The 26554-nt window shown below is 34.5% G+C and overlaps 1 protein-coding gene across 2 annotated transcripts in view; it reads right to left on the reverse strand.

The window, feature by feature from the left end:
- Nucleotides 1-212: 212 nt before the first annotated feature.
- Nucleotides 213-26554, reverse strand: part of PHIP (pleckstrin homology domain interacting protein) — a 121611-nt gene continuing 95269 nt past the window's right edge. The window contains exons 30-40 of one of the 2 annotated variants that reach the window (XM_060205423.1): nucleotides 24575-24730; nucleotides 23027-23147; nucleotides 18619-18744; nucleotides 16566-16635; nucleotides 15938-15988; nucleotides 15282-15431; nucleotides 11113-11265; nucleotides 10089-10252; nucleotides 9378-9637; nucleotides 8233-8430; nucleotides 213-5568 (exon numbers count right to left, since the gene is read on the reverse strand). In XM_060205423.1, coding sequence (XP_060061406.1) covers nucleotides 4931-5568; nucleotides 8233-8430; nucleotides 9378-9637; nucleotides 10089-10252; nucleotides 11113-11265; nucleotides 15282-15431; nucleotides 15938-15988; nucleotides 16566-16635; nucleotides 18619-18744; nucleotides 23027-23147; nucleotides 24575-24730 — 2087 coding nt within the window. In that variant the 3' untranslated portion in view covers nucleotides 213-4930. Of the gene's footprint in view, nucleotides 5572-8232; nucleotides 8431-9377; nucleotides 9638-10088; nucleotides 10253-11112; nucleotides 11266-15281; nucleotides 15432-15937; nucleotides 15989-16565; nucleotides 16636-18618; nucleotides 18745-23026; nucleotides 23148-24574; nucleotides 24731-26554 lie in introns of both variants that reach the window. The other variant, XM_060205422.1, reaches the window with a different exon arrangement.

The following is a 26554-nucleotide window of genomic DNA, read 5'->3' on the forward strand; positions in this document are numbered from 1 at the left end:
GTGGAACTGTTACATTAGTTAGGGTACCCAAAATCTTATTTAGCTAACAATTTTGTCACTATACTAGATAGAGCATTGGAAACTCCAATACACCAGCACTTAACATTATGGCTTCTTAGGTAAAGTGCCTGTTGAAAATTATATTCTATTTGCTTTTTGCTTTGTGATCTACAAAGGAAGAAAAAAGAAATCACAAGCCTCTACAAAATAGCTTAGAAAAACAAGTTTTCTATTTATTTAAAAATAAGTTTGTAGTTACTACATTGCAGGGACAGAAATTCTTACACATACATTCTAGTTTGTATAAAAAGATCCAAAGAATTATGCATCAAAACTAACACAGAAGGTGTCCACATAACAGTAAAGAAAGGTCCAATCAATTATGTACAAAATGAAAGGGCAATGCTATTCTGGTGTGAGACTGCCATTTATAACATGATACTTCAGATCTTAGGAAAGGAAAAAAAAAAACTAAATAATTTGTTTTTAAACTTTGTGTTACACTTATTACATACAACAAATTTGCTTGTGTTTAACATTGTTTTCTGTACAAAATAATAAATTTAATTTGAAAATGTGTCAGCTTCAACTTTAACCTTCTAGGTCAGTCAGTCACTTTAAAAAATTTGAGCTACATTCTATACAACTAAATAGTGTAACAGGATCAAAGTTTTTTTCTCCTCCAAGACCTCAAGATCCTGTCCTCTTAGTTTTAATATGGTCCAAAAATGTAACTGAATTTTGTCACAATTTAAAGTTTATCATTGTGATTTATCAGTACATACACATTTTTTAAGTACATACACTCTTAAAGTTATGAGCAAGTGTATCTGCATCATATGTGCGTGTATGATCTCAAATCTGTTCTCTTAGCTCCTTAAATGTAAAACTCAGTCGCCCACTACTATGTATTTGGTTTGTGCAATATAAAGTTAATTTCCTGATGCTTTTATCTGCATAAAAAAGTATAATTCAACACCAAGCTATCAAAACTAAAATTATTTATAGCTATTAATCTTTTAATTGTTTTATTGCAGTGTGTACAAGGTATATCTTCTGGAGCGCCAAAAGTGGTACAGTCTTCTGACTCATTTTGACCTCGTTTTTGTACTGTACATAATACAAAATGACTTCATTTGGAGTGTTTAGTACAATTAAGAACAAAAATAGCTTCTTAGTAAATAGTAATTTAGTTTAAATCACTTGGAAATTTGGGGGCCTCGAGGGAAAGGAGGGAAGTATGGAAAAGGGATATATTTCCAATTTTAATATGAAAATAATTCTCTCCTAAAAATAACTAAACAATTTCACAACCTGTTATGTAAAAAATACTACATATGAGAGTAATTCACAGAGCATAAAAGTACTTCCCCCTATTATGACTTTTAAAATCATGTATTTCCTGCATATAAGGAGAACACTTGTAGCCCTTTAAAACTCAAGCTATCTTGGTCCTTTTAACCTACTCAAAAGTAAATTTCAGATGAATAAAACCATTCAGTTTAATGACTTTTTTCATTAGACAGAAAATTAAAATTAATAGTTTTCAGTTTGACATTTGAGAGATACATGTATGCATATATAAAATGGAATGCTAGATATGAAATGCTTTTAATTTGGAAGAAATTTGTATCACAGATATCTTAAGACATGTAAATATTGCTAACTCCACATAAGCAAAAAAAATGTTATTTGAGTAAGTTTATTAAAATGTCTGATAGACCTACTGTACAGCAGATAAAACAGTGATAAGTGCTAATATACAGGTTGCAATGAAGATCTATTCATTGATAAGCGTCTTTTATGTGATCCATTTCCAAGTGATATTACAAATATCCTAATTATTCTAATAAAACTTGTTAATTCTGTAATAAAACTACAAAATCATTTCCAAAACTCTGTGAAACTATGAAATAACAAAAGCATTGGGAATAATATCAATAGATCTTTAGTTAATGAATATATGCAGGCAATAATCCATCACTATACTAGTTGACTGTAATAGACAAAAAAATCTGAAAAAGGTGTACATTTACTGGTAAGAGGGATGAGAATATAATTGGGTTGAGTGGTTAAACTGCATATGTGTAGCATTTAATTTTAAAGATTTGAATGGGACTTGAGGTAAGTTGGGCTGGAGAGAGAGAATAATAAAGTTAACTACTTTAAACCTAAGTTGGTTTATATATCCCATGCATGTAGCAAGTCATATTTTGAAAACTTTCAGTAAACTCGAAATTTTTATTGCTTACCTAGGAGAGCTGCCAATATCTCTTTTTGGCCTATAAACGGTAATACTAAATAGCAACTGTCTGCAAGTGGCCATTTTTCCAAGGAGTAAGACAAAACATTAATATGGTGATGACATCAAGTTTAGCAATGCACAGAAGTTAAACTGTAAAAAATACAAAATCCACCTGGATGACTATAACATTTTAGGTGTCTGATCACAAAGAATTTTTGCTTTACTAAGAAATCAGTGTCAAATGTCCAAATAAGGTCATAAATATACAGTGTCTTTAGAATAGGACTAATGTTTACTTGCTGGTTGATAATAGCAAATACTCATTTAATGCTCAAGAGTTAGAACTAATCCACACACTTTAGTAGAGGTATGTTCTGCTCTAAGACTGTGTACGCTTCCTTTTTTCTGTACACAAAAAAAATGTACATGTACTTTTTTACATAAATGGATTTTATCGTTGATTATTTCTGTAACATGATGCAGATAACATCAGGAAATTACATTTAATAGACAGCTTAAGAAAAACAACAAAAAGAAATCACCTTAATGACTTAAATTTCAAGCACTCACATTATTTTCAATAATGCTGTAACTGAAAGACTCATTTTACTCTACAACCGAAACCATCCATTTCTGCAATATGAAGTTTAACTATAAAATTTTAATTATAGGTAAATATACTTGTTAGGAAAAAAGTACAAAAAAAAAAAAACCCCTGAAAGTTTTGAAATTAATTTTAAACTGCAAAATCACAGCAATCCAGTCAGGATCTGGAAAATGGTTTACTTAATTTCACAGGAGTATTTCTGTACAAATTTAGTTACAAATGGTCTATAAAGCCCAATGCACTTTCCATTCAAGACAACTATTGCTTATCCCTATCATTCAGAAATAAGAAATAATTATGTAATATATTTTGCCAAGGTTCAATTAAAGACTTTATTTTTCTACATTAGGGTCATGCTGATACATTATTTTCCCCATATGCACTTTTTAAAAATGTAGTATTTGAAAATTTTGGTTACATTTTTGTACCATACCAGTCCTCAGAAAATACTACATTCTTTAAACTTTTAAAAAAAAAAGGACAATAATTTTTAAACAATAGAAATGGTATTTATGTTGGTTCTGAAGGTATAAAATAACTGTACCATAAACAAATAAATAACTGCTTTCCATTTCCATAGCAGTACATATAGAAATACATTCTCCTAAGTCATATAGTTATCATTTACAATAGACAACTTAATTTTACTAATGATGCAAAAAATAATAGAATACAAGGCACAATCATTAAATGGAATTTTTCTTTAGGGTGTATATTGACATACCAGCATGATAAGGATACCGTAAAAAGTGCAGAAAAAACACAATGTGCAGTGAGACCACTGTATAAAACATGATTGCATAAAAAGTGATTTGGCCTATTTTAACCTTTAATAATTGAAAATAACCAATCTTCCCCTTAAAATTAAACTATAAAGTATGACATTTTAAAATTATTTTATTCTACTACTATCTAAAAAATCCTGAAAAAGAATTTATACCTGGGTAATAGTATATAAGTATGTGTTTGTATATATATTTAATTATACCCATTTGTCAATATATACACATACACACACAGACACATTTCTTTGTAAGTCATTTTAGCCTACTAGATATGTCTAAAGTTTAGAAATGACATTACTCCATATCAACAAGTAAACATCAAATCCCACACCTTTTTCCTGTATTTTCCTTGAATCCTTTAACCACTTAAAACATTTCCTCTAAAACATCTCTGTCAAAGGACCCACCAGTGCATTATCTTCTACTAGTACCAAAAAAAGATACATTTCAGCATAACTCTTTAATAACTTGCTCTTTAGAATAATATATAGCCTTTCCAATATTGAAAAGTGTATGCTGTCCCAACAGTCAAAAAACAGGCTTTGCACTGCACTGATTCTCAGTCTTTGGCACAATAAACAGAGATTGAGTGATTGATATAAGAATCAAGGTCTGAAAAATTAGACAGTCAAATGTTTTCCAATGTGGATATGTTTCCTTACATTTTCTCTTATGTTTGGCAGAAATGGAATACAGCAAAAGCCTCTTCTAGATTCTTTGTAGATGAATATTCTATAATTAAAATTAAAACTTCATAGTATCAAATGGTGGGAATTTTTATATTTAACTTCAGAGGAAACATTTCTTAATTTACTGCTACTCTGGTAACATCTGTCTTCTGGGGGGGAGGGGCACAAATGCTTTATCAATAAAAATGTACCTTGCTAGGTTAAAAATAATTATTTGTAACATGAAATGCTTTATCTCTAGGTACTTTTTTTTGCCTTCTTTTTTAAAGAGTATAACAGAATTATCTTTTCCAGAAATAAATTTGTGATTCATTGTAAGTCCACAATTTCTTTTTGTCTCAGTGAATGAAATGCATAACCTATCTAAGGGCAATAAATAGCAAACATTTAAAATATATATGCATATATTTATATATATATATTCATTTAAAGAAGTGAAGTGTCTTGTGGTTTTTTTTTTTTTCCTTTTTTTTTTTTTTTTTTGCAAATCAAATCATAACATTCCTATATCCACTATAGCAGCAAGGAAGCAGAAGTCTCAGTTCTACATACTCCTTAACTGTACCTGCTTTACAGATTTTGAAACAGAATATTGTGGTGCAAGTTACCATCCAATTAAATTAGCTTTTGCTTTTTCAGTCAACTTTCGGACTCGTCCTCTACTAGAAGTTCCAAAAGTCAAAGAAGTGTCTTCAAACAACAGCTGCCTTTGCTCCTCTTCAGAGTCATCTTCATTATAGAAAGCTGTCCTTCGACCTTGGTTTCTAGTTCTCATGTGGGTTTCAGAGTTTTTGAGTTCCTCAAACTCCTCTTCTTCATCCATAGGATCATCTATCTTTTTTCGATTACTTCTCCTTAACATTTTAACACTTTTAGGAACTATGAGGTCTGAGTCTAGTTTCTGTGTCTTTATCATCTTCCTTTTGGGTTTTCTGCCTCCTCGACTCTTTTTCTGTAACAAATCCTCTCTTATGCTATTAGTTTCAGGGAAAAAATTGCAAGTTGAGGAAGGAACAACTTCATCTCTGATGGGATGTATATTATTTTGCTCTGAATTTTCAGGCTTTGCAAATTGTAGTTTTTTGGGCTTTCTACCCCTTTTCTTGTGTATAACTTCACCACTACTGGTATTAACTTCTACCTTAGGTTTCCTTCCAGGTCCCCTCTTCACAAGTTTAGTAGGTTGCCCTCCGTGGCCATTAACTTGGATGTTTCCTGACAGAATGGCATTGTTCTTAGAATCTGCTAAAAGGGAATAAGAATACATTTAATATTTGGATATTTTTTTGAGTTTTAAACTACTCAATTGGACATTTTAATATTTATATGTAATCACATATAGTCTACTTAAAACTTATCAAAGAGAAAGATCTTTGATGGCCTCATGTGAAGGAAATAAAACCCAAGAGTCATTAAGTAACTTCTCTAAAGACTGTAAGTTATAATTGAGCTGGAGTCATGAAGGTTCCATTTTTGCCATTAGCTTTATCAAACACACTAATATATGAATGCTGATTGACTTACACAAAATGACCTTGGCTTTATTCGTATGGAACTTACCAAATAAAAAACATTTTACTGCTGACTTTATTAAGCAATTTTTTTTCCCTAGGTCAGAGATAGCTCACTGGGTATGGCATGTATCTTGCCCGGGTCTGAGCCCTGGCATATCACATGTAAGGTGCTGTGGAACCACAAGAAACACTAGATCTGGGACGGAGTCAAGATGAGAGACCTGAAAGCAACAAGAAGACAGACTCTCCCCCGAAAACTGACTCAAACCCTGGGAATTCTAAGTGGAAACAGGATTTTCTGGCCTATAAGAGATAAACTATAAATCTGAGTAGGTTTCTGGAGAGAACAGAAAAGAAAAAATGATTTATACACATTTCTAGTCATGATACAAAATGCTTATTTGTGAGCTGTCTGCTGCCAAGTCACAAGTGTTTAGCACACTACAGGTTATATTTTGCCACTTTTACCACCTTTCAAACATAACGTTTTTTTTCTCCTCCTCCTCCTCCTCCTTTTTTTAAATATCAGAGTATATAGCTCAGCTTTGGCTGGTATATGGTAGTACTAGGGATTAAACTTGGGACTTTTTGGTGCCGCAGGCATGAAAGACTCTTAGCTATTTCTACAACCTCAGCCCCATAAAGTTTTTATTAACAGAAATCTGCAGATAAAAGAACTTGGAAAGCATTAACTATAAGAAGTAGTGGCTAGCTTTCTGTGTCCTTATTCATCTCCTCCTCTCAATTTCTCAACTCAAAATAGGAGTTTGGGGGGGGGGAGGAAAAACAAACAATGGCTGCTGGGAGGAGTAAATTTCTTACACAGGCACTGAGCCTGAGATTAAAAAAAAAAAGTTGTGGAGGCAAGGAGGTGGTTCATCCAATAAAATGCACATGTTACTATGTGAGGACACAGGTTTGAGCCCCTGGCCACCACATGGGTACATTTGCTGGAGTGGTGGAGTGATGTAGTGATTATCTACACTCTTATTTGTGGATTAGACCCATTCTATATATTTTTTTTCCTCTCTCTCATTTCTAATGTTCTTTTTAGAGAAAAGGGAACAATTATGGCTGCTGGGAGTAGTGGAGTTTTGTAGACATTGAACACCAGTGAAAGTCCTGGTAGCAACAACAATAAAAAAGTTGTATGTTTGGCTGTAGACCATCTTAATCATTTATTATATTATCATTTGCTAAAGATCAGTATGCTGCAATTTTGTGATATAGTAATAATTCAAAAGAATTATTTTTTTCCTTCACATGCAGCTGGAAAGCTTCACAAATAGCAAAGCAGACTCAGGTGTCTCTCTCCCTCTCTATGCGCTTCCTGCTCAATTTCTCTGCCCCATAGAACTAAAGCTTTTTTTTTTTTTTAAAAAAAGGAAATTTATATTAAAAAAGAATTATTCGTTTAAGGGAAATTAAGGGTGTATATTGGATTAGCCAAATTCAGTTTAACTTGAACTTCTTGTATATAGTTTTGGTCTTAAGATTAGTGAAGTATAAATATTTGATTTACTCCTTGAAAGAAAGATGACTGTAGTTTGTTTATAATTTTTGCATACTGAGTTTTCCTTAGCTTTTTAAACTTAGTGAAAACAAAGTTTGCTTTTGGCACAAAACTGTCAATCAAAAGATATATACACACTCCCCAAACCTAGATATAGTCTGGTTCCCTGAGATAGAGCATAGGTTCACCCGTGCCCATAAACTAGGGGAAAAATATATACCTGAAAGCAAAAGTACACAAGAGAAAAATATATACCTGAAAGCAAAAGTACACAAGAGCATACCCCTCAACACTTCATCTGCATTATCCCAGTCTCTAGGTCCATGACTGTTCAACAATTTGTTGGCTTTGTATGTTAACTGTCTTTTCAGCCACCAGGTTCCGGATGCCAGCAAGATGCTGACTAGACTTCCCTGGACAGACGACCCCATCAATGTGTACTGGAGCTCCACTTCCCCAGATCCCCACCCTACTAGGGAAAGAGAGAGGCAGACTGAGAGTATGGATCGACCAGTCAATGCCCACGTTCAGTGGGGAAGCAATTACAGAAGCCAGACCTTCCACCCTCTGCAACCCATAACAACCCTGGATCCATACTCCCAGAGAGACAGAGAATGGGAAGGCTATCAGGGGAGGGGATGGGATGTGGAGATCGGGTTATGGGAATTGTGCGGAATTGTACCCCTCTTATTCTATGGTTTTGTTAATGTCTCCTTTCTTAAATAAATAAAAAAAAAGATATATACACACATATCAATCAACTGATATATAACTACTATTAAATGCATAAACTAGTAAACAGACAGAAATATGTACAAAAATAAAAGGTCATTTGTCATGAGGATATACTGCATTTTGCAAGATAAATGAATACATTACCCTGCTCTATGAGAGTGGATGACTTTGGAAGAGTGGATGTCTTTGAAAGAATACATGACTTCATTTTACGTTTGACTGGCTTTTCCTTTTCCATGTTTTCTTTAGAAGAATTATTTCTAGTGCCTTGACCAAAAGTGGACTGAGCAGGACTTGGAAGCGTATTCAATGTTTTGGAATGTTTCACAGAATTCTCTAAAACTAAAATTCACATCAAGAGATTAAATGTAAGAATTATTGAGAGTTGGGCAGTAGTGCAATGGGTTAAGCAAAGGTAGCACAAAGCGCAAGGACCAGCGTAAGGATACCGGTTTGAGGACTGGGCTCCCCACCTGCAGGGGAGTTGCTTCACAAGCAGTGAAGCAGGTCTGCAGGTGTCTATCTTTCTCTTCCCCTCTCTGTTTTTCCCTCCTCTCTCCATTTCTTAATCCAACAACAATAACATCAATAACTACAACAATAAAACAAGGGCAACATAAGGAAATAAATAAATATTTAAAAAAAGTTATTTAACCCAACAGTACCTATCAACAAGCTACTTCTAATCTGAATTGTTTGAAATAAACAAGATTGAAAAACAGAAAATTCTTTAATCTTCCCTTAGAAAATCCAATTTCCAGTAAGAAAAAGACATATGTAAACTTTAGACCCTATCCAGCAATTGTTCAGGCAGTCTGGATCAAAGTTTTCAGTTTTAACATTATTACACATTCTAAATCTCAATGTTCTTTGCCTTATTAAAAACAAAATGTAGGGAGTCTGGTGGTTGTGCAGTGAGTTAAGTGCACGTGGCCAAAGCGCAAGGACGGGAGTAAGGATCCCGGTTCGAGCCCTGGCTCCCCACCTGCAGGGGAGTCGCTTCACAAGCAGTGAAGCAGGTCTGCAGGTGTCTATCTTTCTCTCCCCCTCTGTCTTCCCCTCCTCTCTCCATTTCTCTCTGTCCTAATGACGACGACATCTACAACAACAATGAAAAACAACAAGGACAACAAAAGGGAATAAATAAATATTAAAACAATGTAAAAAGTAAACCAAATATCTGCTAGAATTTGCTAAAGTCTAGTATATTAAATTTTGCAAAGAGTAACTTAGCTGTAACACACACACACACACACACACCGCTCTTAGAAATTGTAATTGATTCTTACTTGTTTTCCCTGGAAATGCAGATGCATTAGCTTTAGGAACAAAAGCTTTTGCTGCTGAAGAAGTAGATGGTTGCTCAGTGTTAACCGGATCTGCAACTATTCGATTGCTTCTGGTTCGGACTACGGAACTGGATTCTGCTTTACCATTTATTTGAGTGGCATTGTGCCTTGCTGGTATTGGTCGTGTAAGTGTAGAGAATGGAGAGGTAGAGATATCTGACTTCAGCTGGGGTTTTAAGATTCTTTTTTTCCTTTCAGGGCTGTAAATACAATAATATCATTAGTTATTCTCATAGCTCTATGTGGATGAGTCAGTTTTATAAAACCACTGGATTCAACATTTGTACTATTATGAAATATGTTAAAATATGAGATTTGTAGTGGATTTCATATGGTTGTGAGCCTTTGAAAAGTGAATATTTAGTGAAGGATTGCCATAAATGCTATAGTTATATGACAGAAAGCATGATGCCACCACTATCCTAAAAATGCTGTTTTACTGTAGGGATTTAGCAGTTTGAATTTAAGCACTTACACTAGTATAGCTTTAGTTAAAAGATTAAAAATCCTCCACATCATAGGAACTTGCATGTCAAATATATCATTCTGTAATATAGGGAATAGTAAAGGAAGTATTAAAAAACACCAAGTTCTATCATTTAGATGACAAACTTATAGATCAGTTGAAGCCATTTACAGTAAGTCAAGTACCTTGATGTAGCACTACTGGAAACTGAGCTGCTTCTGTTTCTTTTCTTCCTCCTTTTGGTTATTGTATTTCTTTTATGAAAACGGAGAGCAGATTTATAATCTGATAAAACTGAACTAATGTGTTCTTCAAAGAAAGCAGACAGGCGTAAACTCATGCTATAAATCTATGAAAAGAATAAGAAAAAAACCTATTCAAATGCTCCCCCAAAGAAATGCAACTTTAGTAAATATTAATAAAATTTAAATACTTTTATAGTAAAAGGTTTCACTAGAATGTAAATGTTTTTTTATCCCAAATCTTACTTGATTTAAATTATATATATATATATATATATATATATATATAGTTATTTATGCACTCAGTTTAGGAATCTTCCAAGTTAGGACTTTTTTAAAAGTCCTACTCTGTACTCAGACAGCACACACAAGATTTCTGTGAATTATATCTTATTCAAACTAGTTTTTTTTACAATAATCTTCTATTGTAAATGTAGAACTAACATCTACCATCTCATTTTCACATCTCTTTGTGATGCCTTGTTTGCCCTCCAAAAAGGGCAATGATATTCATAGTTATACACATACTAATGTCAAACATTTTTTCATTAATGTAGAAAATTACTCAAAAAGTAAAGTACAAATAAGTCTGCCAAATATATAAAAGGAATAATATATATAACATCTATCTAACCACACTACTTCAAGAAATGTAACCAAAAATTTCTAAACTATGTGACATCAGTATCATTTCACAGAAGGAACAAAGCAGAAAAATCTACTAAAAGAATATTAGGAATGAGTGGGTAGCAGGGTGATTATACAAGAGACTTTCATGCCCAAGGATCTGAAGTCAGAGGTTTAATCCATAGCATCACCATAGCCAGAGCTGAGGAGAGCTCTAGCTAAAGAACAAACAACAACAACAAAAACTTAATTTTGTTCTAAATTTTAAATAAAGCATCAGCTACTTGATATACTTTGTTAAAAACTGCATTTAGTGTAAACATAAGAGAAAATTACATACCCTTGATCTTTTGCTAGGAGTATATGCTTTGGAATTACTAAAAATAAGTCGGACATCTTTACATAACTCCATTGGTGACTCATAATTCCCAGCCTCTAAAGTTTCTCTAACAGTAGCAAAATCCATTGGAGTGTCAATGATGTCTCTGTAGTCCTAAGGGAAGGAAAACAGATGGGATTGTTACCATTAATTCGACAAGGCATTACTTCTCAATACAGGGATTCATATGTAATTTCTCTGATGAGTTGTAGTCCGAAAATGATTACTAATCATCCCTACTTTCCTCATAATGTTTCCCCCACCCTTTCCCCCTAATTATTGGCATGTTTCATGCTCTTTCCATATTCACTGAACTTATTATACAAGCTTTGCCATTCAAGAACATTCAAGTTACGACCACCACTTGAACCTGGCTTGGAGAAGAGTTGTTCTAGAAAAAAGGGATTAAAATTGAACTGAAATGAAACCTCAGCTCTACAACTACAAATATTAAATTTGATGTAACTATATACTACCAAAGAATTTTAATGACTTGATAAAGGCCAACAACGTGATTCAGCAGGTAAGTACAGGGCATATAATGCTCAAAACTATGAATTTGGTTCTTGGCACTCTCTCGCATTAATAAGCAATAATAAATGTATCTATAAAACAGAGTGAGGTACTAACACACAGAACACAGAGTGAGCTTCAAGAGGGAAAATTTGATGGGAAACTAAAACTATGTGGCATGCCCAGCCTGTGGCAGAGGACTATCAGAGCCAGGGTACAGTCTGAAGAGCAGCAAGAATTTACTCAGTCTAAACCTACCCACGGTTATAAAGAAGACTCTCCCTCTTCCTCACACCATGACAAATAAAGAATATAGTCACAGCACCACCTGCTGACTGAATAGCAGAAGCCACACTTAGCTAAAAAATGGGGGAAATTTTTCAACTGTCCAAACTCAAAGATTTGAGGAAAAAAAAAAAAGTCCTGAGTTTGAATTCAGAAAGCTAATTATGAAGGCAATTCAAGACTCTAACCATAAATTACAGACACAAATTCAGAGTCTCAGAGATCAATTCACTATAGAGCTACAAGATGCATAGAGAAAAACTCCAAATAGAGATACACTCTGAATGGAGTTGAAGCTTACACAATAGGATTATTCAGTAGAGTAGAATAAATCAACTTCAGAAGACGGTATCAGGGCTATAAGATAAAACCACCATATTCTGAGTACAAAGTTGTTGGAGAGGAAAGGCTCATGAAAAATGAAAAAAATTCTCTGTGAAATAGCAGATTTCATCAGAAAACGAATGTTAGTGAGAATTATCAGGTAACTGCAGAAGAGGAGAGAAGCTCAGAATATATTCAAAGAAATCATAGAAAATTTTCCACCACTGCACAGCATTCAAAACATAAACATTCAAGAAGCTGAATTCAACACTCAAATTCCTGGATCCAAAACAGCCCACACCAGGACACATCATAGTAAAAACTATTCAAAAGCCAGGACAAAGAAAAAATAGTGCAGGCTGCTAAGGAAAGGAAGAATCTGGCATACAGAGGTAGAACCAGCAGGCTTTCATCAGATTTTTCATCACAAACTGAAGAGGCAAGAAAGGAGTAGAATGGCATACAGTATTAAAGGATAAAACTTGCCAACAATCAATACTATGAACCTTGCCAAATTCTTCCCTAAAATATAGAAGAAGACACTACCAACAATCCTGCCTTTCAAGAACTACTTAAAGGAGTCCTACAAAAGCAAAGGAACTCCAATTATAAGTAAGGTGATGAGTGGTATAAGTAAAAGAGAACCAGTAACTCAAACAATGGCAAAACAGTAATAATAAAGAAAAAAGTATTATTTATGTGGAAAACTGAGAAATGTTATGCATGTACAAACTATTATATTTGTTGTCAAATGTAAAAACATTACACCCCCTATAAAGAAATTAAAAAAAAAAAAAAGAAAGCAGATACACAGGAAAAGGGAGGGCAAAATGGACTGAGTATTATATATATGAGTGAATCAAGGTCCACTATAATGACCTAGATAGCAGACGAGAAACTCTTAAATCCCAATCTCTGCCTCACCTTGGATGGAACCTAAAGAACAAATGTTGGGTGGGATAAGTCAGGAAGAGAGGGATGAATACTGATGACTTCACATACAGGTAGAACTCAGGAGACAGCCTCAGAAAGGGAGAACACAAAAGACTTTGGGGGGGGAGGGGTCTGGGGCAGGGGTAGGGAGTGGGGGTGGGAAAGAGTATTTTGCATACAATTGTGTGAAAGATAAATAAAATAGAAAAAAATTGTCGCCTGTTTCCCTTCAATGCACCTTTCCCCATTTATCTTTATTACTTTCTGGTGGGGATTTGGGGCAGAGAGGCCTAGCATATGGAAGATTTCACTGTTCCCTGGCTGGCTTTTTCCTTCTGATAGACAAAGAGATCACAGGACTGTATGTTATCCCCTTGCAGTGACACTCCCATAAGCAGATAAGGTATCTTACATCCCCTTCCTGATGCTTCTTGTATCTTTTTCGCCAGCCAAAATGACAAATCAAATTTTTAATGGCAGACTCCATCCTCCCTTTTTGGTGGTATATAAAATAAGGTACCTTAAATTTCTGTTGTCGCAAATATGATGGGTTACTTTTTTATATAGTTTGTGTCTTCGTTTACTTGTTTTACTCTCCCTGATAAATTTCTACTCCTCAACAGCAGTATAAACTCAAATTCTAAATCTGTGGAAGATTAGGGAGACTTCATGGTTTTGATAACAGACTCCTGAAGTGAGATTATCTTCCTTGTGGAAAAAATAATTTTATTCTTGTTCAAGCATTAAGCTTATTTTTATTCTTCTGGGTAAATGTCTAGAATACAAATACTTGCAAGTATTTACTAAAATACACAAAGGAAAATTGATGGGCTCTAAAAAGAGAACTGAGTATCAAAGCACTGCCATAAATCAGGAATTCTCTCTCTCTCTCTTTTTTTTTTTTAAGGGAAGAGTTTAATCACCTTAGTGGAATTAAAGAGTTATCATCTACATTTAAAATTCCATTTCTTGATTTTTAAATGACAAGGAAGTGACTTTGGTGAAATTTCTCTAATTCCATCATTGTGAGTTAAATCATATACATTTAAAGAGTGATATCAGAAAAACAGATAACAAAGTTAGAAGATACCACATTAAAGTTAATTCAAATTCTTTATTTTCATTAATCTGAAATCATGAATGTCATCTAAACTCAAGAACCATGTAACAGAAAATTAACTAAGCAAAATTTAGATAATACTACACACTAAAAAAAACACTTGGGTCATGTTCTCTTGAACATTTTACTGTAATTCAAAAAATAATGAAATTTGGAATAACACAAGTATATATAATATTATCATCTTACATTTGTATATATTGCTTTGGCTTAAAAGTTTTACTCTATTTCTATCCTTTCTCTATTTCATGCAGAGGAAGATTATTACTGCTTATTAATTTATTGCCAAAATAAATTCATGAAATCAATGTGGGGAAAAAAAAATTCAGGTGAGAAAACCAAATACCTTGTTCAAAACTGCACAACTGTTAAGAGGCTGAGTAGGGAAGGACCATAGCCTAATATTTTGAGACTTTTTCTAATTTACCATACTGTAGAATTTATTTGTTCTACAGTCAAGTACTTGAGAAGATATATAAAATTATCAAGAACTGGGAGTTGGGCAGTAGTGCAGTGGGTTAAGTGCAGGTGGCACAAAGCGCAATGACCGGCATAGGGATCCTGGTTCGAGCCCCTGGCTGCCCACTTGCAGGAGAGGTCACTTCACACGCAGTGAAGCAGGTCTGCAGGTGTCTATCTTTCTCTCCCCCTCTCCATTTCTCTCTGTCCTATCCACCAACAACACCACCAATAATAATTACTACAATAATAAAAAAAAACAACAAAGGCAACAAAAGGGAATAAATAAATAAAAATTATGAAGAACTATAGTCATAAAATAATCTAATTGATAAACTGTCAAGCATATGGCATACAGTAAAGTCACAGATTAAGAAAATATTTTCAGGCTAGGGAGACAGCACAGTGGTTATGCAAAAGTCGTGTATGCCTGAGTTCTTCAGTCCCAGGTTTGCTCTGGTAATTATAAAGAAAAAAAAAATTCAAGAACACTTACTGGATATTCAAGTAGATCTACTGGTTGACGGAAAGGTTCAGAATCTTCACATTGAAATATAAGATTTAACAGCTCTTGACATTGCTTCTTCCATGCTTGAATATCATAAGACTGAGCTCTGTTACGCAATCTTCTTCTAGGCTGATGTTCCTAAAAATGTTGAAATGTATTACTAAAATAACACTTATGCAATGAAATTTTTATTTTGTAATGCAGTCTTATAAAGTTAAGAGAACTCCATAGATGGTGGAGGAATGCTTTGGTATCTAGTTCAAAATTTAGAGCAAAAAGTGGGCTGGGGTGTTGTCTCCATGGTATGGAATATGTGAGAGCCATGGTTCATAAGCTAACACACACACACACACACACACACACACACACACACACACACACACACACACACTGTTCTATTTCTAAGAACCATAAGTTTGTAATGGAAACTGATATCTAAGCAAAACTCAATTTGTTTTTAAAAAACATGAAGGAGAACTTGGTGGTGGAGGTGTTCAGGTACTGGAACATGACGATAGAGGACCACCTCGTACTGTATTTTACTGTCAACTGTAAACCATTAATTCCCTCCATAAAGGAAAAAAATGTTCTTAATGCATTCTGATTGATGAAGAATAACTCAAATAACAAAATAATGATATTACCTTCCTTTTACGGGTAGAAGTTCCTGGCACATCAGCATCTTTCTCTTCTTCCTTTGAATTAAGAATTTATCAGACTAATAAAAAGTCTTGATTTCACCATGTTCTCAAAGTGTCTAAATACCAGTTAAGTAATTTTTACATCTTGGAAAACCCCTAATATATATGTTGGAGCAATGAGACTTCAGAGATTCCCTCAGCCTATCCTATCATCTAAAATATTTTTCTGCTATAATTTTTTATAATTTTATTTTTATTATCTATTTATTATTGGATAGAGACAGCCAGAAATCAAGAAGGGAGAGATAGATAGATAGATAGATAGAGAGAGAGAGAGAGACACCTGCAGCCCTGTTTCACCATTTCTGAAGCTTTCTCCTTGCAGGTAGGGGCCGGGGGCTTGAACCCAGGTCTTTGTATGCTAACATATGTGCACTCAACCAGGTGCTCCAACACCCGGTCCCCTAAAATGTTTCTATTAACAATTTTTTTCTGAAATTTCAATTATTTAAAAGTGAAATATGGCATTAAATAAAAATATTCAAAACAGAATGCATTTGGAAATCACTATAGGTAGTATATTCTATGTAGAATAAGATTAATATAGTAATCATAATGAAATATAAGGTACCTCAGAGTCAGACAGAACTTTTTTCTTCATTGAATTGTAGAGTATAGTCATGTTGTAACAAGTCTGATCCCTAAATAACAAAGACATGTTAGTATATAAGTTTCAGGAGATGTCCCTGTTCCCTTAAGCCTCCAAGTAAAACCAGATTTTGGGACAGAACTTGAAGTGAAAGACTTGTTTCACTGACTCACTCTAGAATTCTATGCACACACATCCAACTCTCTCTCCTAGTCTATCTGAAGCCTCCAAAGCTTCCAACTATTTTGGCCTATATTCAATATCCAAGTCTCATAAACAAGTCTTTGCTCTGATAACTGCTGGAAGGGGGAGATATATTATTTCATTTCTCAGTGTGTTATAATCCTTCCATTTTAAGTATTTTCTTTCTCTACTCATTCTTAAATATAGCATACCTAAGATTTTGTTCTTGATCATCGCAAGACTATACCTTTTGCTCTGATACCTTTAGAGTACCTAGAGTTTTATCTAGTACCTGCAGTTTTATCTATATAAATGAATTCAAAATTGGACTGACTTTTCTGAAATTCACATCATAAACACAACCTAAGCCTAACTGTAAGCACTCAAATTACCCTTCCATCTTTTCATAATTTTTAAAAACAGCATTCTCATCCTCAGTAATACTTGATTTTCCACTTTTTCTTCCCTTGGCCCCATTTATACTGCAATCACTGGTAAAGTGTCTGATTCTACCTTCACAATCACTTGGAATTTGCCTTTTTCTTACTTCTATAAACTAAAGTTATTTCTTCTTTAGTCAGTTATTGCAGTCAATCTTACTTTCTTTGGATAGAAAACTGAAACTGAGGTGGAAGAGGGAGGCTGAGAGACACCTGCAGCACTGCTTCATGGCTTGTGAAACTACCCTTGGCAGGTGGGAACCTGGGGCTTGCACTCAGGTCCTTGTGCATGGTAACATGTACCCTCAACTGGGTTTGCCACCACCAACCCCTGTCAAGCTGGTCTAGGTAGGATACTTTCAGAATGTTCCTTATCACTTAGTATTAGGTATTTCAATCAAATTAGTATTGAAAGCATAGTATACGTTAAACTCATATTAAAATATTTAACAACCACCGTTCCCCAGAGCTGTCTTCTTTTTCTTTTGTTTTAATACAGAGACAGAGGCAGAGGCAGAGGAGTGAGCAACCACAGCCATTTCCTTCAATGCAGTTGGGGCTAGGCTCAAACCTTTATAGTACACATGACAAATGAACACATTATTCAAGTGAGCTATTTTGCTGGCCCTTTAGAGTTCTATGTGCAATTCAATACCTTCCTGAAGGTGGTCCAAATGCAACTTTATAGCATTTTACACCTATTTACTCTTCCCCTGTACTGCTTCTTCCACTTTAGAGTTAATTCCTTAACTATCCCTAGAAAACCTTTTCTTTCATTTTACAAGTGTTGCCTTAAAAGCTACACTTTTCACTTTTGGTATATATAGAGAGCAATGAACAGGAAACTGAGCTTAGCCTTACAGAAGAATTTCTTAGATTCTTGTCATGGAATATTTAACTATTCATAAATTGAAAGGGCAATATATGCTAGTATGAATAGTTCTCAAATCAGAGGCATTCATTCACTGTGAAAATTAGATAAGTTAGTCTTTATGAGACTCAGTTTCCTTAACTGTAAATTCCAGACAATCTGTCTGATGTGTTAGATTACTTGGCAGTGAATTAATTTAAGTAAGAGATGGCATGTTTTATTATTATAAATTGCATTTATTATTACATTACTATAATATATAATCTAGTAGTAATATAATAATAGGTCAAGAGCTAAATTTATTTTAACAGCTAAAATTTAGTTCAACAGCTAAATGTAGAGAATTAGTACTTTAATATATATACTAAATATACAACTTTAATATATATACCAATATACAACTTTATGATTTCATATACTATTTCATATAGTATTCCTTTCCTGTTTTGAGTGAAACTATGTTTACAGCATAACATTGACATAACATTTAAAACCATTTCTGATTACAATAATTATAGTGAACTACAGAAAAGTAACTCACTTTATAAAATGTAGAAGAAGATCAGTCACAAATTTAGCAGATTTCACAATTGGACTTCCAGGCTCATTAAATGTTCGTGTATTATGCTCTATATATCGAATTTCCCACATTAGGGAAGAAACCCGCCTTTAAGCCAATGAAATACAGAAATATTAACTTCATTATACTTAAGAGATAATGTGCACACAATTTAAAATCAAGAGAATCTCACTTTCCAACTACGGTCTGAAATCAATTGTAAAATACACCTTAGAAAGCTATTTCAAAAAATACAAACTCATTTGTGAAGTAAAAAGAGTAGGTATAGGACTAAGTATTTGCAAAGAAATGTCTGGTTTAGAGGCCTGGGAGAAGGCTCAATGTATACAGTACATGTCTCACAGGAGTTAAGCTCTGAGTCAGACCACTGCACAACATGATGAACTGATGCTGTGGTCTCTCAAAAAGAGAAAAAAAAAAAAGCATTAATGCTTCTTTCTGAGATAAAACAGCGACAGAATGGTAAGTTTTTGTTTTGCATGAAACTGCCATGTACCAATTTTTGGTTATAAACATATAATTTTCATATAGAAATGCAAGAATTTTAATTTAGCGACACTGCTAAAATCCAAACGTGAAAATAAAAGGTATCCAGGAGCTTACTAAGTGTAAAAGTATAGGAACATGTGACATTTTCCAGCTAGCTAATTAACAATTATTTTTGAATATTAAACTGACAGTATTATATATATTATAGTATTGCATTTTATTATTACTGAAAGCAAATAAAAAACCATGTAGTCCAGGAAGCTGTACAATGGGTGAAATACCTGACTTGTAAGGAAGGGTGTGGTTCTGAGTTCAATCTCTGGCACTACATATGCTACAGTAATGTTCTGATTCTCATTCTCTTTCTCTCAAATAAATAGGTAATTCTTAAAAAAAAAAAATCTACAGGGAGTCAGGTGGTAGCGGAGCATGTTAAGCTCAAAGCCCAAGAACCTGCGTAAGAATCCCAGTTTGAGCCCCTGGCTCCTCACCTGCAGGGGAGTCACTTCACAGATGGTGAAGCAGGTCTGCAGGTGTCTTTCTCTTACCCTCTCAGACTCCCCATCTCTCTCTGGCCTATCTAACAACGACGACAAAATAACAACAACAATAAGTACAACAATAAAAAAATAAGGACAACAAAAGGGGAAATAAATATTTTAAAAAATCTGTGCAGGTGGGAGCTATGCCTGAGGCTCCAAATTTCCAAGTTCAATCCTCCACGCTACCATAAGCAAGCCAGAGCTAATCACTGTTCTAGTAAAACACAACTCTGTAATTCATTTAAAAAAAAAAAAGGGGAGGGGACTCAAAAACAATATCTTTAGATTAAATTAACAGCAGCCGTGCAAACTGATAGCAGCTAACAGGAGACTGAACTAGACTTAATCAGAGAAGAAAGCCACATGCTCTACATGTGAAAGTATAAAGTCAATGGTGGGTCGGGCAGTAGCGCAGCGGGTTAAGCGCACATGGCGCAAAGTGCAAGAACAGGCATAAAGATCCGGGTTCAAACCCCTGGCTCCCCACTTGTGGGGTTGGGGTGTCACTACACAAGTGGTGAAGCAGGTCTGCAGGTGTCTATCTTTCTCTCCTCCTCTTTCTTCCCCATCTCTCTCCATTTCTGTCCTAACAACAACTACATCAATAACAATAGTAATAATCATAACAATGATAAAACAAGGGCAACAAAAAAAGGAAAAAAGTATAAAGTCAATGAGTAAAAGAAGGAAAAAAGCATTAAGAAGTAAAACAGCATATAAAAGCACAATTATATTCAGTAAGAACATAATTTATGTATATAGCTAATTACGAGGTTGAAAAATAGGCAGTTTTTAATTTGTGCAAAGATTCTGCTCCAAATGATTTTTTTTTTCTGATTTGGTTACTAGGATAGGCTTATGCCAAAATGCCTAATTAAACCGCAGTGTATGTGGAGATATAGCCTAGTTTAGCAATTATCTTGCTAAGCAGTATTTCTGTGAAAATTTTTATTTATAACAATAATGGAAGACATCAGAGGCTATAGTCTAACAGTATAAGAACAACTTTTCCTCTCTCCCCATTGCTTGTCCTACCTCTGAAGTATTACACATAATTACTCAGATTTTGCAATTTATGGATCTAGGATTAAAGGTAGCTATTCATCATGCTCTCTCTTTAATCACTGATAGCTGGTCTTGAAAGATTTAAAGTGTGCTTCAAGGGTAAAATGGCTTTTTGTGCTTTTAACAAGTTAACAATGAAGCAGCAGTAGAAATACCTAACAAAAAATCAGAAAATTCTTCAGAATCTGAGTCTAGCACTTTGCTTCTTTATTTTAGTGACATCAATTGGGGTGCTTCTTCCCAGCTGAAGACTCTAAAAATGTCTGAAGAATTCTTAATTATAGGGAAAAAAAACAAAAAAAACCTTGGTTATCACAACTAAGGGTTCTCCTCCCCCCCTTCCTTCCATCCATCCTTCCATCTTTCCTCCCTCCCTCCCTCCCTCCCTCCCTTCCTTCCTTCCTTCCTTCCTTCCTTCCTTCCTTCCTTCCTTCCTTCCTTCCTTCCTTCCTAAATCCAAGTACTACTCAGGTCTGGCTTATGGTGGCATTAGCATTAGGGACTGAATATGATACCAACAAGCCTGATAGCCTGTTGTATAAATTGTTAGGCTACTCTCCCCAAAAGGCTATGTTTCTATGTAAGATAGAGCCATAAATCAGCCTCACAAAATGAAAAAAATCCCTAGCTTCAAAACAAGCTTCTTGTTAAAAATTTTAAGGCAATATGACCTAATAGTTAAGTGTTGATCTGTTAAGCAAGTTACACAAAAAAATGAAAAGTCATTGGGTGAAAGTTATAAACTTAATTTCATTTCTGAAAATATATTTTAGGCAATAAAGCCTGTCCAAGATTAGAACTCAAATGTCTTATCAAAATTGTTAATGGAATTGTAATTCCAGGTGTGCTTTTAAAATTAGCTATATAGTTGGTTTTCACTGGGGCTTGGTGCCTGCACTACAAACCCACTGCTCCTGGAAGCCATTTTTACCCATTTTTGTTGCCCTTGTTGCTAGGTGCATTTAAACTGCTGCACTACTGCCGGCGCCAAAATTAGTGATTTTTTTTTTGCCTCGTCACCGGGGCTTGGTGATAGCACTATGAATCCACTGCTTCTGGCAGCCTTTTTTCCCCTTAACTGAGGGGATGGGGAGACAGAGAGGGATAGATAAAGATAGACACCTACAGCCCTGCTTCATCACTTGTGAAACTTTCCCCCTGCAGGTGGGGAGCAGGGGCTTAAATCTGGGTCCCAGCACATATCCTTTCACACAGTATTACGTATGTGCGCTTAACCGGGTATACCACCACCCTGTCCCCAGATTAGTTTTATTTTATACTAAACTGCAACTATGAAAAAATAATTTTTTCTCACTTAATTATTCATAAGCATTCAAAAATAGAACACAAGTAAAGTGAGATAAACCAAAAACAATAAGAATACTGGATCTCGCTTATACGTAGAACTTAAGAAACAGAGAAAGCAAAAAACAGCTTAAACCTGGACTGGGTATGGAATAATGCAAAAGCAAAGGACTCTGGGAGGAACAAATGAGAGCATGCAGAGAGGGGACTGAGATGCCCATAGTGCACTATGGTGAAAACAGACATATTGGGGGTCAAAGTGTTTTGCATTTATCTATAGTGAGCAGATGAAAGAAATTGTATTCATGTGTTAACTGTACAGTCCCTCCCAATAAAGTGTTTGGGAGGGGAAAAAAAAAAGAAAAACATGAGGAAATTAGGAAAAAATATATAATCTGTGATATTTTAGTTTATAAAAAAATAAATAAACATTTTAAGGCAGCAACTAGGAAAAATAATTTTGCTGGATTTACAAGCTATGAAAACAGTGTCTAGTAACTAGAAAAAAAAAACAATTTAGGAGTATTCCAAATGTGGCTTGCAGAGCAAGAGCAATAACATAACTTAAAATTGTTAGAACCAGTCAACGCCCATGTTCAGCGGGGAAGCAATTACAGAAGCCAGACCTTCTACCTTCTGCAACCCTCAACGTCCATGCTCCCAGAGGGCTAGAGAATGGGAAAACTATCAGGGGAGGGGGTGGGTTATGGAGATTGGGTGGTGGGAATTGTGTGGAGTTGTACCCCTCCTACCTTATGTTTTTGTTCATTAATCCTTTCTTAAATAAAAAATTAAAAAAAAATAAAATTAAAAAAAATAAAATAAAATTGTTAGAAATGCAGAATAGCAGGAAATCTACTCAATAATAGTCATCTGAAAGTTTTAGAAAAACAGATGTAGAAGATTAGATAATAGGTCACAGGCTTTCTCTTGGTAGCTGCAACATAAACAGTGTTTTCAGTTCTAACCTGTAAAATCTGTTCTCCAGTCTTTGTTTAATTGTACTTAAATCCGTTGGATATGCCACTACAGTGCAATACATAGGATAGGCTTGTAGATCCACAGGGGCCACAAATGCAGAAGCAATATCTAAAATAAATAAATTCACAAATGTATTTTATATTGCATTTATGTAAATCACAAAATTTTCTGTCTGAATTAGTTAAGTTCCAGTTCACATAACCAATCTGCCGCTGTGTTTTTACAGATATAGTTTAGCTGAAACTCAACTTTTCCTACACCTACATTAACGCTGCCAAGTTGTGTCGTTTGCATTCTATTAGTCACAATGATGTATGGCACTGAGATTCAATTTATAATCCTATCTCACAAAGCTTAATTCTGCGAAGCATGCATTCAGAGGGGAAAAAAACAGAAATTAATCCACATAGGAACCTATGGATTAAAATCTAGACCCTAGTTGAGATCACGTGACACTTTTCACTCAGTCACATAATACAACTTTCTTATTCTTTCTTAATAAAATTATCTCATACATTATGTCTCTACCTCTTCTTATTCATATTAATTTCTCCTTAGACTCTTTCAAGTAGATTTACTACTAACAGTGGGCTGCTAGAAATCACCACATACTAGTTTAGAGCTTGTACTCTAGAAGCCCATTGTTTAATTAAATTTAGTATGGAAATATACCCTATAATCTTATCATGCAAAACATTATTAAATCATAAAGACAAAGTAGGAGGGAGAGAGAGGGAGAGGGAGGGAGAGAGAGAGAAAGAGAGAAAGAGAGAGAGAGACAGGAAAAAAAGAAAAGAGGACTGGTGAGATAATTCACCTGGGAGTATGTGTGCTTTGCCATACACAATCCAGGTTCTAACCCTGATCCCCCACAGAACTGGGGCAAGTTTGGGCACTGTAGTCTCTCTCTTTTCCTATCTAAAAGTGTCAGCCCAGAATTGTGAAGTCCAACTGAGAACCACTACTACCAGCACTCTCCCCTTCATCCTTTCTTTACAAATTTTCTCTTTTAAGACTGGTGAAATAGCTCATTTGTATAATGTATTATTTGGATAGTGGGAAGTACCTAGACTCAAGACTGACCCCTACTGCATTAAACTTCAGTATGGTAGTCCCTTTCATTTTTCCTCTGCTTCATTGGCTCTCTGTCTCTATCTAAAGAAAGAAAACAAAACATTCTCTTCTGTATACATACCTTCAGGGACAAGTATCATTCAGCTTCCAGATCTACTTTCCTAATTCATTTAACAACTTCAATGTATCAAAGGTTTTCAAATATTAGATTATGGATGAACCTGATTTTTTCAGAGACATCACCAACGTTCCTCATTTTGAAATACAGCTAACAGTAACGCCATTTTTAACTGTTCTTAGATAGCTGAGGCTTGTGTAAGACAACATTACAAAAAAATGCACTAAAATGCTTGCAGACCACCAACTGATACTGTAAGGGAAAAAAAACTGAGTCACAGTATTTTTCCTATCTAGCAGTGTTTTTTTTTCTTCTTCTATATTTGTGTGGTACTATTATTTACCTAGTGTCATCAACTGGTTTATTCCTGCAACAATTCTTTCACATTCTTCATCCCTGGGACTAGAACCCCATTCCCCATCAAGAGGCTTATAGATCAATGATCTACATTCAACATCAGTTAAAGGAACACTGGTACCTAGTTCTTCAGGAAATACGGCTGAAATACAAAAGATAAGCACATTTAGTGAAAATATGCAGCAATTTATATTTAAATTACCTTTAGAGTACACTGTTGATATTGTCATAAAAGGAAAATATGATTTAGTAAATATGTTATTTTCATAAAAGGTAAGTACCTTTTAAAGGATCAGTAAAATTTAAATTATTTTTAAAATATTAACTTTATGAATTAATAGTCCATTGTAATTTATTCTCTAGGTGTGCATATAATTACTTCTTAAAAATTATATATGACAATATGCTCCAAAATCAGTTACAGGTGAAATTAAAATAGAAAAATGAAGCATATTTAAAAGTCTAAATTAATTTATAACACAATTAATCTAATAAAAAACATACATATCGAATAAAGGCATTTTTTAGGAATACTTAAAATTCTCATTCTTTTAAAATTGTAGGAACTTTTGTGAATAATGACAGATGATTCTTATGCATGCTTCTCTTCACTAATGAAAGTCTGCTTTCTGCATTGCTTTAGTGTTTAGTACCTTAGTAGAGAGACTCATCAATGGTCAATGGTGAGACAAAGTCTACAAGTCTACCATACAGTGTTTCCTTTCAGTAAGATTTTATCAGAGAAATACTAAGAAATGTGTTACCACTTATATATAATCAAAATTCTTTCTCCTCCCTACTTAACAGACAAAACTATTCAAGTACAGATGAACGTCCAAATTGGGGGGGGGGGATGCCAAAACTACTTTCTCCTCATACAGATTTTGTAGGAATCAATAATATTAAATAATATTAAATAATAATATTAATAATATTAAATAATATTAAATAATAATATTCAAATTAAAACTTTTCCCAAAGTATAAATTAAAAGTAGAAATATGTTTCTTCTGATTTAGCAATGGAATAAAAAGTATGTTTTTGGTAACACACACACACACACACACACACACACACACACACACACACACACACACTGCTAAAAGGGTTACTGCCGGAGCTTGGTGACTACATGACAAATTCACTGCTCCAAGTACCATTTTTCCTCTTTTCCTTCCAACTGCCAAACCCCTGCCTTTTATTTTCTAGGACAGTGAGAAATCAAGAGAGGAGAAAGAAAGCTATCTGCTGCACTGTTTCACAGCTTGCAAAGCTTCCTCCAGCCCCTACAGAAGGGGGTCCGGGGCTTGAACCAAGCCCCTTGGGCATATTAACATATACTCTCAATCAGGTGGCATCACCACCCAGCTTCTTGGTAGTATTTCAAAGTTGTGATTTTCAAAAATAGTTTGGGGACACTCATCATCATAATCAAGGTCTCAATTCTAGAGTATACAAGATAGGATTGGCTTTTTCAAGTTATCTTTTCTCTGTGTTTTTTTTTTTTTTTCCAGAACACAATAATTAGAGCAATTCCATTTACAAATCAGATTTTGTTTAAAAAATATTTTATCTGATAATAAAAGAAAACAAAAATACCCAAATAATATTCTTCTGGATGTCCCCACATTCAAGAACCGCTGTTGAGGCTGTGGAGATAGCACAATGGTTATGCAAAAGACCCTCATGCCTGAGACTATGAGGACTCATTCAATTTCCAGCATCACCATAAAGCTCTGGTGTCTTATTTCTCTCTCTCATTAAAATGAAATGAATGTGAAACAACGTGGTGTTAATATTGTCAACCTTTTGACAAATACAAATTTAGCGCCTTCCCCTTTTAAATTGAAAAAAACAAAAATGAGGAGACAGGAAATGTTGTCCTCAAGCTTTAGTCACAATGGCCTTTATTCAGTACCAAGTGTTATGCTCATCGCATAAAGCTAACTCACAAATGACAAGATAA

This window comes from Erinaceus europaeus, chromosome 13 (assembly GCF_950295315.1).
Source record: "Erinaceus europaeus chromosome 13, mEriEur2.1, whole genome shotgun sequence".
NCBI classification, from domain to species: domain Eukaryota; kingdom Metazoa; phylum Chordata; class Mammalia; order Eulipotyphla; family Erinaceidae; genus Erinaceus; species Erinaceus europaeus.